The sequence below is a fragment of the Momordica charantia genome (assembly GCF_013281855.1).
Source record: "Momordica charantia cultivar OHB3-1 chromosome 5 unlocalized genomic scaffold, Mcharantia_2.0 BLBB01000005.1, whole genome shotgun sequence".
Classification (NCBI taxonomy): domain Eukaryota; kingdom Viridiplantae; phylum Streptophyta; class Magnoliopsida; order Cucurbitales; family Cucurbitaceae; genus Momordica; species Momordica charantia.
In genome coordinates, this window is record NW_028275163.1 from 4636805 (window position 1) to 4654409 (window position 17605).

The window sequence follows — 17605 nt, forward strand, 5'->3', positions numbered from 1 at the left end:
AAAGATAATCGCTCATGTGACCTTAATTTCCCCATATAATCTCATAAATGCGTAGCGGTCAAATCATGAAACTCGACTAGAGTAATCCTAATATATAGCTCGAACTATCACAGAAGGTCTTTAGAAGGCTTACATTAAGGCGTATTCATCTGTGCAACTAAACAGATCGGAGACGTGAAGACCCACTACCTTTGTCCCATAAATAGACATTCACTTTCGTACGCATGTATACAATTCTATTTCTCGATTTGAGAGCATTCTTACTAATTTTGGGTATTAGAGTGTCTATTCTCGTGGTGTATATCTTTGCTCGCATTGATCGCTACGGATAGCTCGATCTAGTCCACCTCGCACGTGCTTTCAAGACGATCAGATTTGGGCATAAACACTGATCATACTAGAAAATAAAAGTTATTTACATCGTCCTACCCAATACTTACATTAAATTCAGGATAATTCTATATTTAATCATATATATATATAAGTAACTGTGATCGAGTAATAAAATAGATTATCATATGTATCGACTAAACTCGTAACAGAGATATAATTTCTACCTAGATTCAAATTCTACTGATGTAATCTAAAATATTTTTATTAGTACATGTCTAAGTTGACAAACCTTAATAGTTTTCAAAAGTTGACTTATTTTTTATTGCATGGTCATGCTATAGTATTAATAAAACAAGAAAGTGGGTAAACTTTGGCAATTTCTAGGGGTTTAAGAAGTCAAACTTAGGGTAATCTGGGATTTGATTAGGACAGTTGTCCTAATCTTTAAGGGTCAATTATATGTTTATATACAGCTTTATTACCCTAATCTTAGGATGCTTCTTTGTTTGTCTATAAATGCATGTCCTTATTTTAGAGGAGACAAAACAAAGTTGGGAGGCATTTGCATGATTGGTTGTTCTCTCAATATATATATATATATAATTTTTTTTTTTCCTAAAGAGGGAAGTGGAAAATCCAGAGCCAAATAAAGTTTATTCTAGGTCTTGACATGTGTAGTTGGCCTTTAGAAAGTATATATGAAGACTTAGAAATTGTATTATTGCATCTAGAAAATACAATGAAAAAGGGGGGAATTGATCAAAATTATAAAACTAGGGGTGATTGTAAAGAAGAAAATAAATGATCATTGTAATGATAATATTATGAATTCTTTTTTATAGAAAGACTCTATTGATTTAAACTAAAGGAGGAAAGAAGAGCAAAATGTTATTTGAGAATGGTAGTATTGATTGGCTCATTTGATAATGTTACTGTTTTTTTGTTTTTAATTGCATTATTCTAATATCTATAAATTCAAGTATGATAAAATATTTATGTTTTGGAACGAATAGAAATGGAAACAATAAAAGAAAAACTTGTTTTGTTTGTTTTCAAAATTTTTATATAATTTTGGGAATATTTCCCAAAAAAAAATATAGGTAGTTGTAAAATGCTTATATTTCTTAAGAGGTTTGGAAATGAGAATGTTACCAAACGGGCCTTGAAAAACTAATGTATTTCATTTTTAAACTTTTATTGGTAGTGGAAGTTTTCTGCCAACCCGAGCTTACCACAACTGGTTAAGACATACATCTCTGATCACGTATGTTCGAACTCCTACTCGCTACTCCCACATGTTGTACTAAAAAAAATAAAATAAAATAATAATAATAATCTTCTAAGTGTTTGGTTGCATGTGTTATTAAGAATGAGTAAGTATGAGTTCCGAGTTATAAGTTCATAAATCCCACAAACTACATCAACATATATTATATATAAATTCCACATGTTTTTAGTTCAACAATTGCAAAGGTAGGAGATTGAACTATCAATCCTAGTAATAGTTTATCCTATCTACTTGAGCTATGTTCGAATTGGCTATAAACTCGTCGTTTATACTAAATAATTTTTACAAATCATAAACTAACAAAACAAGCACATTTTACCTAAATTCATATTTTATAGTCAACATGAGTATAGTTCATCAACAGTAAGATTGGAGGTACAAATCTCCGACCATGTTTTATATGTTATTCTTTTATATAATCCTACCAATTCAAAAACCCACAAAACCAAGACCAAAAAGAATCTTTTAAACATAGCTTTATTACTTGAAGAGAAAGCACACTGAGATAAGAATAACACCCATGAACATTTAAGGGTTTCTAAGGGAAAAACATGAAGCCATGAACAATGAGAATAAACCCACCGTAAATCTTAAAAGGTGTAGAAATTCCATTCCAAAAAAGCTAATTCCATAGAAACAGAAGAGACCCATTTATGATTAAAGACCTTTCGGTTTTAAAAGCCATATTTGAGACCACGTTTTTCACTCACTGTCCCTTCTATATCGGCTGTGGCGGCTTCCTTTTTCATGCTTACCTTCTCTTTCCAAGTTGCTGATTGGAGCTTTTTGTCGGCATCTGTAGGGCTGTTGTCCTTAACTTTTGCAAATGGGGTGCAATGTTCTGTGTTATTTTCTTCTAGAATGTTCTAGAAGAAAATTCTAGAAAGGGGAAAGGGAAATGGAGATCTGAATCTGAAAAGATTCCCCCTTAAGACAAACTAAATCAGGAACCTGCTTTACAAAAGACCAGGATTCAGCAAAGAACATGAGAACTTGCTTAGATTCTCTCTTTCTTTTTCAGAACAAAAAATGAAAAAACAAATGGTAAACACCAGGCAAACAAACAACTCTCCTTTAAGGCAGAGCTCAGCTCATCAGAAGAAATATAAGCAATTATCATGAAGACAACAATATTATCCATCAATGAAGCCTTGTCTTAATAATATTCTATCACTATGTTGCTGCCTTTTGAGGAGGAGACAGTTTGGGCAAGAATTACCTCAAATATTTGCTGGATCAGCATTAGCAAAGCATCATCATGGTCTCCTATTTCCCCAGCCAGAAGAGATCTGTGTTGTAGCAGTAGAATTTTTCTAGACATTATCAAAAGTTAGGTGGGGGGGAAATCATTTCAGCTCTAAAAAGTTCACAAGACTTGAGAAGGAAGGACTAGTGCAGTGCATTATATCATAAGCAAGAAAGAGAAGCAATTGTTATAGAATTTGCATGTTTCTTTTTGAAATGTAAACTTTGTAAAGTCATCCGAAGCCAAGTCCAGCATTGGATGTCACTACATAACGTGATATTAAAATCCCGTACAAGATCACATTGCCATTGGGATGACACTCCCAGAGTCTTAAATACATCTTTTTCCACAATAAATGAGGGAAAAAAACGAGTGGTAATAAACACAGCTTTCAAATTCATGTTCAATTTGGAATTGGAAGCTTGTGCCTGCTCATAGGAAAACTTGAAAGATATAGGAGGCATAAGCAGATGCATAGCTCGAAAAGAAATCACCGTGGAACAGATCATTTTGTTTGTCTCGAAATAGATCGATTGAAGCAGCAAAAATGGGCGACAAACTTCAGAAAGTCGTGATGCAGAGTTACCTAATTGCTATCGCTGCTTTCAGGATTATTCAAAAGGCAGGTGGCAGAAGGCTGTAGGAAATTTGCTACATTCTTTAAGGTTGACCATAACTTATTCAGGCTGAGATAAATTTAAATATAAGGATTGTATGGACACAGAAGGTCAGAGCTGAAGTACGCTAGACCTGGACTATGGGACCATTATAATAGAAAAAGAGGTCTTTGGTTTTGGGCTTGGGCAAAAAATAGGATGTTTTGATCCTGAGGCAGCTTAGCTTCAAGTACGACCCTCCACACCGGTGGTGCTGGTGGTGCTGCTCACCGACGGGCCAGAACTTTGAGAAGACCGTTGAACACTTGAATGAGAATGCATTTCCGTCCTCGATGTAGTTGAGCCAACCAATCCACTAGAGGTGCTCATTGATGATGACATTCTTGAAGGGTTAGAATCCTTTCTGGATCCTGAAAAATGTTCAGGCCTCAACTCTGAGGATGAGGACGATGGGGCTAGAGTACCGGCTACCGATCCCACAGGGTAGGGCGCCACTGGCATATCAGCTAGAGATGATGCAGATGGACTGTAACTAAGCCGTTCCATCGAGTGGTCAAATTTGCAGGCTGGGCCGAACTTGCACATTCCTCGTTGCATGAAGTGAGTACAAGGTGGTGCACCCTGACAAAAGATCATGTTAGGGACCATTCTGCCTACATGACTAAAATGGGAAATCAAACAATAGAAACATATAGAAAGAAAGAAGAGACAAATGCCACCAGAAAATGCATTAAATTAAACTAACATTAACATACTGTTTCAAAAATGATAATAAGTTCAACCCAGACATTTAACTTGCACAGAATTCAATCAATGTCCGAATAGAATAGCTTTTGCCACATCATATAGCATGTGAATTTCAGTGCAGTACAAGTTTGCCATTCCATTAACAACTTCCTTTCCCCACTTTCGAAGAAGGTTATCGTATAGCTTAGCTTTTACTATACATAAGAGGTATGGAAGTTTAAGAACTAAATGTCCCTAAATCAAACAACCACAACAATCAAAGTCCACAAGCAAGATCCTAGTGGATCTGGAAAGGAAATTTTCTTTCTAATATGAAGTTTAAATGAGCTCTTCTAACATGGATCACAAGGAGCAGATAAATAGATAGTCAGGAAGAGGAAACAACCAAAACATCTCGTGCAGATAATGACAATGATATGAAAATTAATTTCAATCATCTGCAGCCAACAACATATTGAGATTAAGGGTCCCCCGAACTTTAGTCTTGAGGACAAGAAATGTTGTTCCAGAATGACGGAACATGATACTTATATCAAATACTTGACCTATGTTAAGAACTCAAGCAGATACCTAACTGCAAATGTCTTCAACTAAGCATCAAAACCATTCTTAATGGGCATGTAACTTATTCAGGTATTCACAAAAAGTGCTGGAAAAGCATTATATTATCAACCCTGTGGCTTACGTCACCAGTTATAGGTTAAAGGAAACAGAACATCTTATAGGTGGTTGAGCAATAATCCCAAGAATAATTTTTGTATTGAGCATTTTCTTTTTCTTTTTTCTGTAATTAAAATATGTTTGGCGAATCATCATAAAACCAATGCCAATCACTAAATACATCGAAATTTAAGGATAATACCCTCCAACTTCAACTATTCAAGATAGGAAAGAGCGACTCAAAAAATAAGATAGACAAAAAAAATCAAAACATAATTTTTAATCCAAGTTTCACCATATGAGATTTTTGTGTAAAGAGAGACTAACCGGGCGTAGAGGAAGACCTAGTTGGCTAAGGACAACACTTGACCTTGAAGCAACCAATTCTGGTGGGTGATGGTATCTACAAGAAGATTCGAATTTACAATCCCCTGTTCTCATGTAATATTGACACTCTGGTTGGCCAGGTCTTTCTGGAAATGAGTGCTCCTTCTGGCTAGTACTTGACGGACCAGCAGATGGCATGGGCTGATAAGATCCTGCATACGCAGTTGCAGAAGGCGAAACTTGTGCCACACCATAAAGTTGCCCCGACCCAACAGAAGGTTGAGCACTGGGAGAGGCTACTGGACTCATAGGTGCCTGCACCGGTAGTTAACAGCTCCATTAAGTGCACCAATCAAAGGAGATAAAATAGCAAGTAAGAGAGCTGCACATACTGGGTAAGGACTCCAACTTGGGAATTGAACAACGCCTGGGGAAACCAACATAGGACCATAAGGGCCATGGACATATGGGCTTGACAGCAATGAAGGCCTTGCAAGTATAACTCCATATTGTTGTGACGAATGAGCGGACGGAGACTGCACAGGAGGATAAACAGATGGTCCAGGAACTGGAGCTGGTACCGGTGTAACCTGAACAGGTGATGGTGCTGGAAATTGCAAGCCAGCTGGTTCTGGGTGATGAAATTTGCACGTAGCACCGAACTTGCACTGCCCGTTCTTCAAATAATAGGAGCACTCCTTTTCACCCTGCAACTAGAAACTTATAGGTTATCAAGCTTAAATGGATATATAAATGTATAAGTAAGCATGTCCTGGAACTCCCCAAATGACATAAACATGAGTGAAACGTGTGAGAGGAAGTAGGAACAGACCGGCCGTAGTGGGTAGCCGTAGAAATTCAGTGACACGGGGCTGAGAGAGCCTTTATCCTGCTGAGGATGGTGATACTTACAGGAAGAGCCAAATTTGCACATTCCCGTCCTCATATAGTACTGCGGATTTCATCAAGAACAGCATTGTCAATGACAACCCATGTACAAAATACTATTTGTGTCCGATAATCAACCAATTACAGCACATCTTAGTCAAAATAAACACACGAGTTCTCGTCCCAATCTCTCAAAGAATTTCACTAACGCACATTGTCCAATACCATCCCATTGAAGACTTGATAACAAGAGTTTCGCATTCAATTGAAGTACCTGGCATACGGGCTGCCCTATTCGTTCGGGATACTCTCTTCCACCAGGTCTCGAACCTCCTAAAACCTGATCAGTGCGACATCCACCAAAATCAACGAATAAAAAAAAAAAGCGTTGCCGACAATTAAACGATAGCATTTTCAAAAGAAAAGGGCATGGTCGAAGAGTCGGAAATGAACAATAACAAATCACTTGATAAAGACTAGAAGCGCAGCTCGAGTAGAGCAATTGGAAGCAGGAAATTGCGGAAAGCCCAATCAAAGCTCAAAGAAAGCCCTAAATTAGACGAAACGACGTAAAGAGAAAAAGATCGAGAGGAGTACCGCAGTGCGCTCACGGGGATGATTAAACCTACAACGGGAGCCATATCCACAAAATCCCGTACGTAGGTAGTATATACAGTCGGCCTCTTCGGGGCGTTCCGGGTACGATTCCCGTTCTCTGGATCCCAACTGCCACAGCGGCTCTGCATTACGGCGAAATCAAAATCAAAGAACAAACAGCAACAAGAAAGCCGAGAAAGCACGAATCGGAGGCGAAATCTGGAGGAAAGAAAGAGTGAAGTGGGAATGCAGTGGAGATAAAGTTACCTCCGTGGGCAGTATCGGGCCCCGGAGCGGTCCATTCCGGCGACGGATCGGAGTGCGAGGCGTCGATAGACTGACCGTACGGCTTCATCGTACGGCCCCTCGTGAGTGAAACCGATGGATTGGCGACAGATTGCGCGATAATGGGTGGAAGAAAAAATCAAATTGGAGGAGAAAGAATGGAGGTTCCGATCACATGGGGATGGATCGGGTATGGGGTTTGAGAGATTGGGGGAAAGAACTGAAGCTGGAGGAAGAGGGCAGAGAGGGCAGAGCTTTCTTTTTGGATTTTCTGGGTTCGCTCGCTCGCTCTCTCTCTGTCTCTCTCTCTCTTACACAAAGAACAGTATCTGTGTTCGAGCTTCCCCTCTCTCTCTCTCTCTCTCTCTCTCTCTCTCTCTCTCTCTCTCTCTCTCTCTCTCTCTCTCTAAACAGCACTTTTCAAAGCGTTTTTGTTTTTCATCTCTCTCTTCCTTTCTGTTCCATAACTTTGAGAGGTTCTCTTTTTGTGTGTCGGAGTTGGTTGGTCTTTATACGCGCCAAACACTAAAATAAAATTAATAAATTACACCACACTAATATTTTATTCCCTTTTTTCCCTTTTTTTTTTCCTTTTTTTTTTGCAAGGTTAAATTTTATATATACACACACATACATGCACACTCTTCAATTTTGCCCTTTATTTAATATATATGTATGTATATAAATTCCTTTTTAATAAACATTTCAAAAATATTCTTTGAAAAAATATTTATAAATATTTAAGAATGTGAAATGACGTGGCAAGTAAGGTGGAGAAGTTTGCTTCGATTAAGTACGAGGAAATTTGGAATAAGTTATGGATTTCAAAGTCCTTCATTTTGTCGTTCTTCCATATTTCCTTTCTTTTAAAATTTAATCTAGGCACGCTTCCACGTTAATTGTCATGTCAACTTTCTTTAATTCTTGGGTTTGTAAAGAGTGCAAATAAAGTCTCATATCGATTAGTTAATGGAGTAATTCGTGGTATATAAAAAGGTATGTTAAAGTAAGGATTATATGAGGACTTTTGGGTGGAATAAAAACAAAGATTATGCCAAAAGCAGATAAGATCAAACCAAGTATGGTACTAAAACTCAGGAAATAATATAAGTGTTTTTTAAATAAAGGGCAAAGTTTAGGGGTATTTTTGGAATTTAGTCTTTTTTTTTACCCTAACAAAAATCAATTATTTTTCTTATTCTAAAAATAAAATTACAAATATTCTACATTTTTAAGTTATTGAATTTCCGTATAGGCTAAAATATTTGGATGATTTTCATTGAGGGTTTCTGTTTTGGTGACCAAATTAATTGTGGTAACATTTTATTTATTTATTATTATTGTTCTATTTAATTATATTATTTTATTATAAATGAAAAAGTCTTCGCCTTTGTCTCATTCCATTATCTAATGCGAAATGGATTTAGGAGTGAAAGTTGAAAATTCCTATTTGGTGATCGAATTTTAATGGAGAAATTTTTATTCTTTCATTTTATGGATGCATAATAATTTGTAAATAGTTTAATTTAATATTATTAATTGTCTAAAATTATATCATTAATTATCAATTTAAACAGCTACTTTTTATAACAAATAATTATTAATTCTTATGAAAAATAATGTAGAAAAACAAAGTTAATTAATATATAATCATAATTAAAATTTTGGGGTTGTGGGGTATGGCTCTAACCTCGCAGCAGATATGAATTGTACATGGTAAATATCTTTGTAATTTCTATTATTTATTTATTAATTTTTATTTTTTTCCCTTTTCAATATCCGTGAGTGTTCGGGTCAGCTTGTAGTCAAGAAACACATAAAAATCAACTCTTGAGATAGGTATCATCGTTGAGTTTAAATCAAAACCTCTCAATTTACCATAGTCTATTTGGATCAATAAGTCACTAAAAGTGAAGCAAATTTAAAAAAAATTAAGAAACATATATAAAACTAAAATTCTACCGTGTCAATTTAAAGTATAGGTAAATAAAGTGGTCCTTATGAGTTTAAACCAACATATATTTTCTACTAAGGTCTCCAATTACATTAGGTTGGCCTTGTACCTAACAAAATTGGTGATATATTTCATAATGGATTCAAAATCATTTGCGGCAAGTATAAAAATGATAGAATTAAGAGATCAAAAATATAAATTTTTTGCTTAAAATTAAATGACTAATATAAATTTTAACTTATCGAATCAAGTTGCTTTGGCCAGCTTTGAATTTATATTATGGGGAGTAAAATAAAATTTGTCATGTGGAGAGTTAAGAAAGATCGGTATGTTAGATCTTTCTCCAAAATTTTGAAAACATTATGCGGTCGATATTTGAAACTCGACTAACTTTGACCTGTTAGCTTGGTCAAACTTTTGTTGATTGAAGGAAAACTTTATGCACCGATACAGAGAGTCTGACCTAAAGCAACCATCTAGTTAATTGGCCATATAAGAGTTACGTCATGTCCCACCACCTAACACCCTATAACATTAGTCTGATTCTATGTATGCAATCTAGTTCGTCGATTGAGACCTAAGATCGGCCTTTTACTAACTTAAGCGTCGTAGTCTTTACTTCTTTTGTGCAGCTGAACAATTGATCACTCCTCAGACTCGGCCATATTTGATCTCACCAGTTCTTGTGCCAAATCGAAATTTACCATAACACGTATGAAATAGACCCTAATTTGTTTTCATCCCATTTGTATTCCACCTCAATTTTCATGATTTAAAAAATATGGTAAATATTTAACGATATCGATATTAGTCAAATCGATAATATACAATTAACACAAATATCTTCTTTCTAAGGCTGTAATATGAAATACAGATACTATAAAAATTGCCACAAAATTTTAAATGATGTCTGATTCATCCATCTTTATTTCTTTTAATATTTTAGTCTCTTCGATTCATTCTCTTTATTTATACAAATAATTACTATTTTTTAAGTAACATCAATTACCAACTTAAATAGTAACAATATGGTATCATGAAAAAGTTGACATGACACCGTAATATGTTATATGATACAGAAATTGCATGAAAATTTGAAATCACATCATCAACTTTCTCGTATATACATTTAGTTAATATGAGAAATAAAAATTAAATGATTTCTAATCATTTAAATAGATGTTTGGACTAAATTCATTAATGAGCACACGAATATGATCCAAACTTTGTGTGAGACAATATGCAAACCATATAGACTCGCCAAGTAAAAATTTTATTTATAGGCCCTAACAAACTTTAGTTGGATAAATGAAGATTAGACGGTATTGATTAGCAAAATTAAAGAGACTTTTCTTTTGCCAAACTCCATAATTTCATTTTAGCTATACCTCAATTTGAAAGAGTTTTCTTTAAACCACACTTCTAATTCTCTCAAAAGAGTCCTATTTTCGCACAATTTCTTAGCAATTAGGATAAGCCACTAACCACTTGAGATTTCAATAAATATTATATCAATATAAGTGGAAGAATTAGAACAATTTTTTTAACTCATTTTGGTTTACATACTTATATGGTGATTGTTTTTCCCATTTTGGTATATATGGACTTTCTCAATATTCATTTTGATTTTTAATTTATACTTTCAATTTGGGTTCATCTTAAACATTCATTTTCAACATCCTATGGATTTCCTTGACAATCAAAATATAGTCGGATCAGGTAGTTGTCCCGTAAAACTAGTCAAGATGCGTGCAAGTTGGCTCGACACTCATGGATATATTTTTTGGAAAATTTTTAATATTATTTTGGCCTCGTTCTTTTTTCCCTTTTTTTTAATACAACAACGTGGGGATAGAAGATTGAACATTCAACCTCATAAAAATGAGTAAAATACCTTAACTAATAAGGTATGTTCAAATCTCCTCTATTGAGCTAAAAGTTCAAATCTCCTCCATTGAGCTAAAAAAAATTGCACGTGTTAATTTTACATAATTAGATGTCTCTCCTGATTAGTTTTAATTCATTAAAATAATTAAAAAAAGTCATGTATTTAGTAATATATTTTGTCACGTTGATCAAGTTATGAAAATTAAAAAGTTGTTCAGAAGTTTTGTCCAAAAAAAATAATAATAATGGTCTCTCTTCTATTTTAGACTTGTTTGGCATGAGAACTTTGGGAAAAAAAGTATTGATTTTGAAGTATTAATTCGATATTTTCTCTCTCATATAAGCATTAAAGTGGCTTGCTCTAAAATGTTGCACTTTCAAAATAATATGTACCAATAAATTAAAATGCAATAATTTATAAATAAAAAAATTAAAATGCAATAACAAACTATATTTTTACAAACATCCTTAGAATTTAAAACAATGGAAAAGTGTTCAAAAAGTTTACTTTTAAAATATATATATATATATATATTCACTTACCTGTTTACCGGTCAGCACACCATATGTTTTGCTTATCACCATTAAATTTTTTGTATAATCACTAATAAATTTTTAACAAGTATGATTGAGAAATGTCGAAAATGAGGTAATTTTCTATTTTTCAAAACTACTCAAATTTTAATTGTGGGTCAACACAAAAATTTGTGTTGACCGACAAGTATCTAAGTATTATTTTTTCTAAAATAATTATAAAAAAAACATCCATATCAACTCTAACACGGTAGAAAATGAGTTTATGGTTTAATTAGACCCTCAATCCATTGATTTTCAAGAGAAGCGACCTTATTAAAATAAATAGAGACATCTTAACTATATGGCTACGTTCATGTTAGCGGGAAAAAGAAAATAAACTTTGTCAAAGAACAAAAACTCATAAATGGCCAAACATATAATTTGTTTGTTTATTTTTTCCAATCAATAGAATTACAAAATAACAAATAAAACAATATACAATTCATTTTTCAACTTTACAAACACGACCATATACATAAACTAAAAAACAAAGTCATATGATACCTCATGCCACATGGTCAAAAATCACACAATATAAGCACTTTTCTTTAACGTTATAAAATTATTACATGTTAAAAAACAAAATATTATTTGATATCATTAGACAAAAAATAATCACAATTGTTAAATTAAAAGATAATATTAAATTAATTAATTTAAAAAAAACAAATAAAGTGGAAGTTGGTGTTCATTAGAATTTACAAAACGCGCCCTAAGGAGGAGAGAGGAAAGGACAAGTTGGTCATTTCATGTCGAAGGATGTACTTTTGAGAGAGAGATAATTAGGGGATTATTATGATCTAAATTTGCTGTCTCGTCTGAACAAGATTGAAAAGATTTCGAGGTTTTCTCTCAAGTCCAGGTGGCATGTAACGAAGAGAACTTTCTTTCAAAAGTAATTTATTAAATACCTCTGGTCTCGAAACTTTTATTTGTAACAATTTAGTATAAATTGGCATAGCCTGAATTCAAATTTATCACTTCTTTTGTTATTCTAAAAAAAATATATATATAAATAATAATGTAATATGCATGTATTTTAAATTTGTAGAAATATAATATTTTGTACTATAATGGCTAAGAATTTAGCTGGTGTATTTTAAAGTTTATAATAATTAAATCTATACCATAAAACTATAAATACGTTTGAGTTTTTATCAATTTATCGTTCTGCGTATATAATAAATCATATTAAATCTTAACACTTTTTTACGATAGAGACTAAATTGTTACAAAATTTAAACTATAAAGATTAAATTATTATATATTAAAGCTTAGGAACTATATTGAACGTACAGAAATTAAATCGTTACAAATCAAATTTCATGGACTAAATTGTTACTTCAATAAAATAATAGAGATCATAAGTACTTTTTAACCTTTTTTTCAAACGTGACTACTAGAGCGTTAAATTTTCGATGTAGTGTATCCTTAAATTTTAAAAGTATCTAACAAATTCCTGAACTTTTAATTTTGTATCAAATAAGATCATGAGCTTTAAAAAATATCTCATAAATCAATATATATCAGACATAAAATTGAAAGTTAAAAAATATTACTATGATTTAACCAAATTGTATTTATAAGTTCAAATATAGTTTTGGTTTTATGTACGAACAATAGATCTTCACGTATCTCTATAATTGTATAATATTATCAAATTTGAGCATAAGTTCTCATGCCTTTGCCTTTGGTTTCATCTAAAGGCTTCATACCAATTACATTGGATCTCTCGCTTGCTAATTAATAATCCTAACAATTCTCCCATCGAACAAAGATGCATCCTTCCTATTAGTTTACCGAACCTGCGAGTCTTATATATACCACGTTAATAAGTTATTGTATAAAATGTAGATAATTTTTTTCATTTATATATACCATTGATATCTACGTTGTCTAATAAATATGAGATTTTATTTTGTCTCCTGAGAATTTTGTAGTTGAATCTAAGACTATAAAAGGATTTTATTTTAATGAGTTTAAACAAGCTTTTATATTTAGCCTTTCTTGTTAAAAATAAATGCAGTGTGACATGACTGGTCTTTTTTTAATTGTTTGGCATTGATGATATTAAATACTTTCGATTTTATAACCAAATTTATTTTAATCTTCTAGATTTTTTAATTGCTAAAACGATATCGTGATGTCAAAGCGAACATAGCTCAATGGTAATTGACATATATTTTCAATCACGAGGTTGTGAGTTCGAATATACGAGGAAGAGGAAATTCTGACTAACTCAAAATTAAATGACATACATTAATATCTCACCACTCAAACTATATTTAAATTGATAGGTTGAAATGAATTTTATCAATTTTTTTCTTTTAGTTCACCCATGGGGTGAGAATTATCGAATCACTGACATTTTAATGATATATTATAAGAAACAAAAGGTTAGTGTCCAATTTATCTACAATCTACATATTATACCTACTGAATTTCAAGTTTCTTTGACTTGTAATTACAATACAACAAAACTCAATTAGTTAAGACATATATTATTGACCAAAAAATTAGAAGTTCGACTTCTTACCTTTACATGTTATTGAATTATAGATTTCAATCGTTCTCCTCAAATTGGATCACTTATACAATATTTGTATTATTGTTATTTATTATGATAATAAATTATTAAAAAAAACATATAATTTGTACACTCAAGTTAATCGTTCTCTCATGCCCTATATTATTCCCTACATATATATTTCTAAAAAAAGGCATAGATGATAAGAATGAGAGGAAATTACATAAGTAGGACAATGTATTTTTTAATATAATATAAATTTAAAGCCATGTAAAAATAGTATAATTGAAATCAAAGTCAAACTCAGATGTGACATTTTTAAAATACATGTTGAATTCATGCTACAAAAACTCTTCGCTTTCACTCTTATCCTCAATCATTTCCATTTTTTGTTTAGCATTAATTTAAAAGATAGTTTGAGAGGCCAGGTGAACAATTTCATAAAAAGCCCAAAATTTATAATACGTGATAAATTATAATTATATATCCAACCAAAATTTTATCTTTAACTACTTTATTTTGTAGGTTAGTAGAAGAGAAAAATTAAAAAGAAAGTTTCGAGCTCGAAAAGTTTTCAAGACATGTCAAATATTAATTTAGAAAATCTTTGAAAATAATATTAGATCAAATAAAAAAATGATGATTTTTTTTAGTACAACATGTCGAAGTGAAAATTCCAATTCACGACTTTTTGATCGGAGATTGGTAGCTTAACAACTTGAGCTATGTTCAAGTTAGCAAAAGATAAGTGATTGATTATCTAAAAAAATGATTAATGATATTTCATTTAGACATAATCCATATTAACTTGGAGAAAAGTGATTAATTATTTAATTGACATTTGTTGTCAAAATAGTAAAATTATGTTAAATTTTAAATTTGATCTCTTGACATAGTTCAATTTTGTCCCTATAGTATTAAAAGTTTCAATTTAGTCCTTAGAGTTGATTAAACTTCACATGTAGTATTTAAGCCTCCGTTTAATGACCATTTTGTTTTCCGTTTAATGACCATTTTGTTTTTGGTTTCTTGTTTTTAGATTCAATGATGTAAATACTACTTTCATCCATGTGTTTTTTTTTATCCATCTTTAAAAATATTTTCAAAATTTAAGCTAGAATTTGAAAACTAAAATATATAATGTTTAAAAAAAATGTTAAAACACGTAAAGAAATTGTGATCAAATTACAAACATAATTTTAAAAACTAAAAATTTAAAACGAAGCGATTATTAACGATCTCTGAACTATATTTTACCAAAAAAAAACCCCACATTTTCTTTTATTGTTTACTCGAACCAAAATCTTAGTAACATTATTTTGTTATCCCCTTCAAACAAACATATTTAAGTAACCAAAAAAATGTAAAGTTTGATTAAATCATAAGAATCAACAAATTGAAATTGAGCTCATATTATAAAGATTTAAATGAAAACGCAAAGTGAGTATAGCTCAGTTGTAATTAACATATACCTTCAACCATAAGGTCGTGAGTTTGATCCCCAACTCTACATGTTGTACTTAAAAAAGATTTAAATGAAAATTTTTAAAATTTCAAAAAGACCAAAAAATGAAACTATAATTTATAATTTAACGGCAAAGTAAAAATTAAAAATTAAAAAAGTTGAGGGAAAAAAAAAAAGAAATTGGAGATGCCACATTTACGCAGCTTAGACGGTGGCGCACGGACGATGGCTTCGTTAGTTCGCAACGAATTTTCAGAGAGGCCCCCCATCCACCAACCAAATTTCGCCATCTAATCATATTGTATCTCATGCTCGGTTCCTTCTCCACGCTCCCTTCCCGCGACTACACACCACGCGCTACCACAATCATTTATTAGTGTCCCTTATGAACTTGTGATAACCATTTTATTTTAATAATTACAACTTTTTATTTTTTTCTTTTAATATTTTTATTCAACTTTTCGAAAAACATTAAAAACACAAAAGTTTGTTCTCTTTTTCTAGTAAAGTGCGTTTGATTTAAAAAAAAATAAATTGTTTATGAATAGATTATAGATACTTAAATAAATTTTAAATATTACTATTACTACATATATTGAAATCAATATATTTTGACTTCTCAAACAATAAAATTATCGATATTAGGAAAAAAGATGGCTATGTATATATTTTTATGTACATAATTTACTATACGAAATAATCTGAAAATCCATAAAATTTTCATTTATTTGTGTTCAACGCGTTTAAAATTGTGGCACGTTTAAATGACCCGATACTTATTAAACAATATATATTCAATCTGTCATTTTTAAATATGCACCGACCAATTTTCATTCTAAAAAATTATTTTTATTTTGAAAAAGAACATAAATAAAAATAGCTCCTGTCCTAATATCTCTCTAAAAAAAACTAGGTCGAAGGAGGAGAGGAGAGAGAAGAATCAAATATATAGAACGGGAGTCAAAATTCAAAAACAGAATCTAGTAAGCTTCGAAAGATCTAGACCGTCGATCTGGTTCGGTAGCAGTTGATGGGTGGGTGAGATCCGTATAGATTACGTCAGCATGAGAGAGAGGTGGAACGGCGACGTTTCCAGGAGTTGGTGAGGAGTCTTAAATGTGCCCGTTTCCGGGAGCCCCGGGTGGGCGGGTCGACCCGGGAGCGAACCACGTGTCGGCAACGTACCCGGTAACCGGACAAGGCGGTCATCCGGTGGTGGCAAAGTGGGTTTTGTTTTGACTTGGAAGATGGATGGCCACAAGTGGGAGTGGCACTTTCGTAATTAATGGCCATCCGTAATTGGTTCGCGTGACTGTGCCCGAGCTCCAGAGTGTCGGCGAGGAATTGCTCGTTTTTAGAAGCTGTTGTCACTTACGGCCGGTCCCATACTACTTTCTGTGAGCTCTGTCTTCTTTTGTCAATTCCCCAACATTTTTTTTCATTGAAAAATTTGTTTTTATTTAGATACTGCTTTTCTTTTTCAGCATTTCATGTAAATATTACTTTTAATTCTTTAAATGTTTGATTTTAATTCTAACGAGTTTTTTTTTTCTCTTCTCGATACAATTGCTTAGATGTTAGACCAATAATGAGTGATTTGACGGAGTAGACACGTTTGATCAAATAAGGTCGTTGAATTAAGAAATATAATTTATTTTAGAAAGTACCGTAATTTCTTATCGAATCTTTTAGTTCATTGGTTAGTCTTATTAAGTAGCATGTTCGTTGTGCATGTTCTATCATTATTTGTTACTCCAATTAACTTGTCGTATCAATAAATATTTGGGTAATGTTACTAATATAGTCCTAATTAAAAGTTTAATGACTAAATAGATATAACATAAAATGTCACTAAATTTGTTATTTTTATATTTACAATAATATATTATATATAGTTCAACAACGTGCAGAGATAAATATTCAAATAACCAACACTTTAGTCGATGATATATATTTTAACTAATTAGCTATGCACAAATTTATTTCAAATATTTAACTTCGGTACTTGAATCTTGGACATAAAAAATATTCTAGCAATTGTCATTTGTTTACGTGTCAATAAATGCTGAGTTTTTAAGTTGAATTAAAGGAGGTTAAGTGACACATTGCAAATATATATTCGAATTTTTGTTAAATAGTAAATATAAATTTAACAAATAGTTTAATGCAATATTTAATAATTAAAACATAATATTTGGAAATTAAACT

At 32.1% G+C, this 17605-nt stretch overlaps 1 protein-coding gene across 2 annotated transcripts; it reads right to left on the minus strand.

Moving 5' to 3' along the window:
- Positions 1-3031: 3031 nt before the first annotated feature.
- Positions 3032-7466, minus strand: LOC111009281 (Zinc finger C-x8-C-x5-C-x3-H type family protein). Of its 2 annotated transcripts, none has more exons than XM_022282323.2 (7): positions 6971-7466; positions 6704-6846; positions 6381-6446; positions 6051-6170; positions 5611-5931; positions 5219-5533; positions 3032-4105 (listed from the first exon to the last, which is right to left on the minus strand). In XM_022282323.2, exons 1-7 carry the CDS (start codon positions 7056-7058, stop codon positions 3710-3712), a joined length of 1449 nt encoding a protein of 482 aa, XP_022138015.1. In that variant the 5' UTR covers positions 7059-7466; the 3' UTR covers positions 3032-3709. The 2 variants fall into 2 exon arrangements, with proteins under 2 accessions (XP_022138015.1, XP_022138016.1); XM_022282324.2 differs by having other exon boundaries at positions 5611-5925; positions 6971-7465.
- Positions 7467-17605: the final 10139 nt, after the last annotated feature.

What these genes read in the sequence shown, in the direction of transcription:
- LOC111009281 (XM_022282323.2), bottom strand. Translation starts at nt 7,058, where the DNA reads ATGAAGCCGTACGGTCAGTCTATCGACGCCTCGCACTCCGATCCGTCG. An exon ending in GCCCGATACTGCCCACGGAG is followed by an intron (nt 6,847 to 6,970) that starts GTAACTTTATCT and finishes GCCGTAATGCAG; the next exon opens with AGCCGCTGTGGCAGTTGGGA. An exon ending in TAGGTCTTCCTCTACGCCCG is followed by an intron (nt 4,106 to 5,218) that starts GTTAGTCTCTCT and finishes ATCTTTTGTCAG; the next exon opens with GGTGCACCACCTTGTACTCA.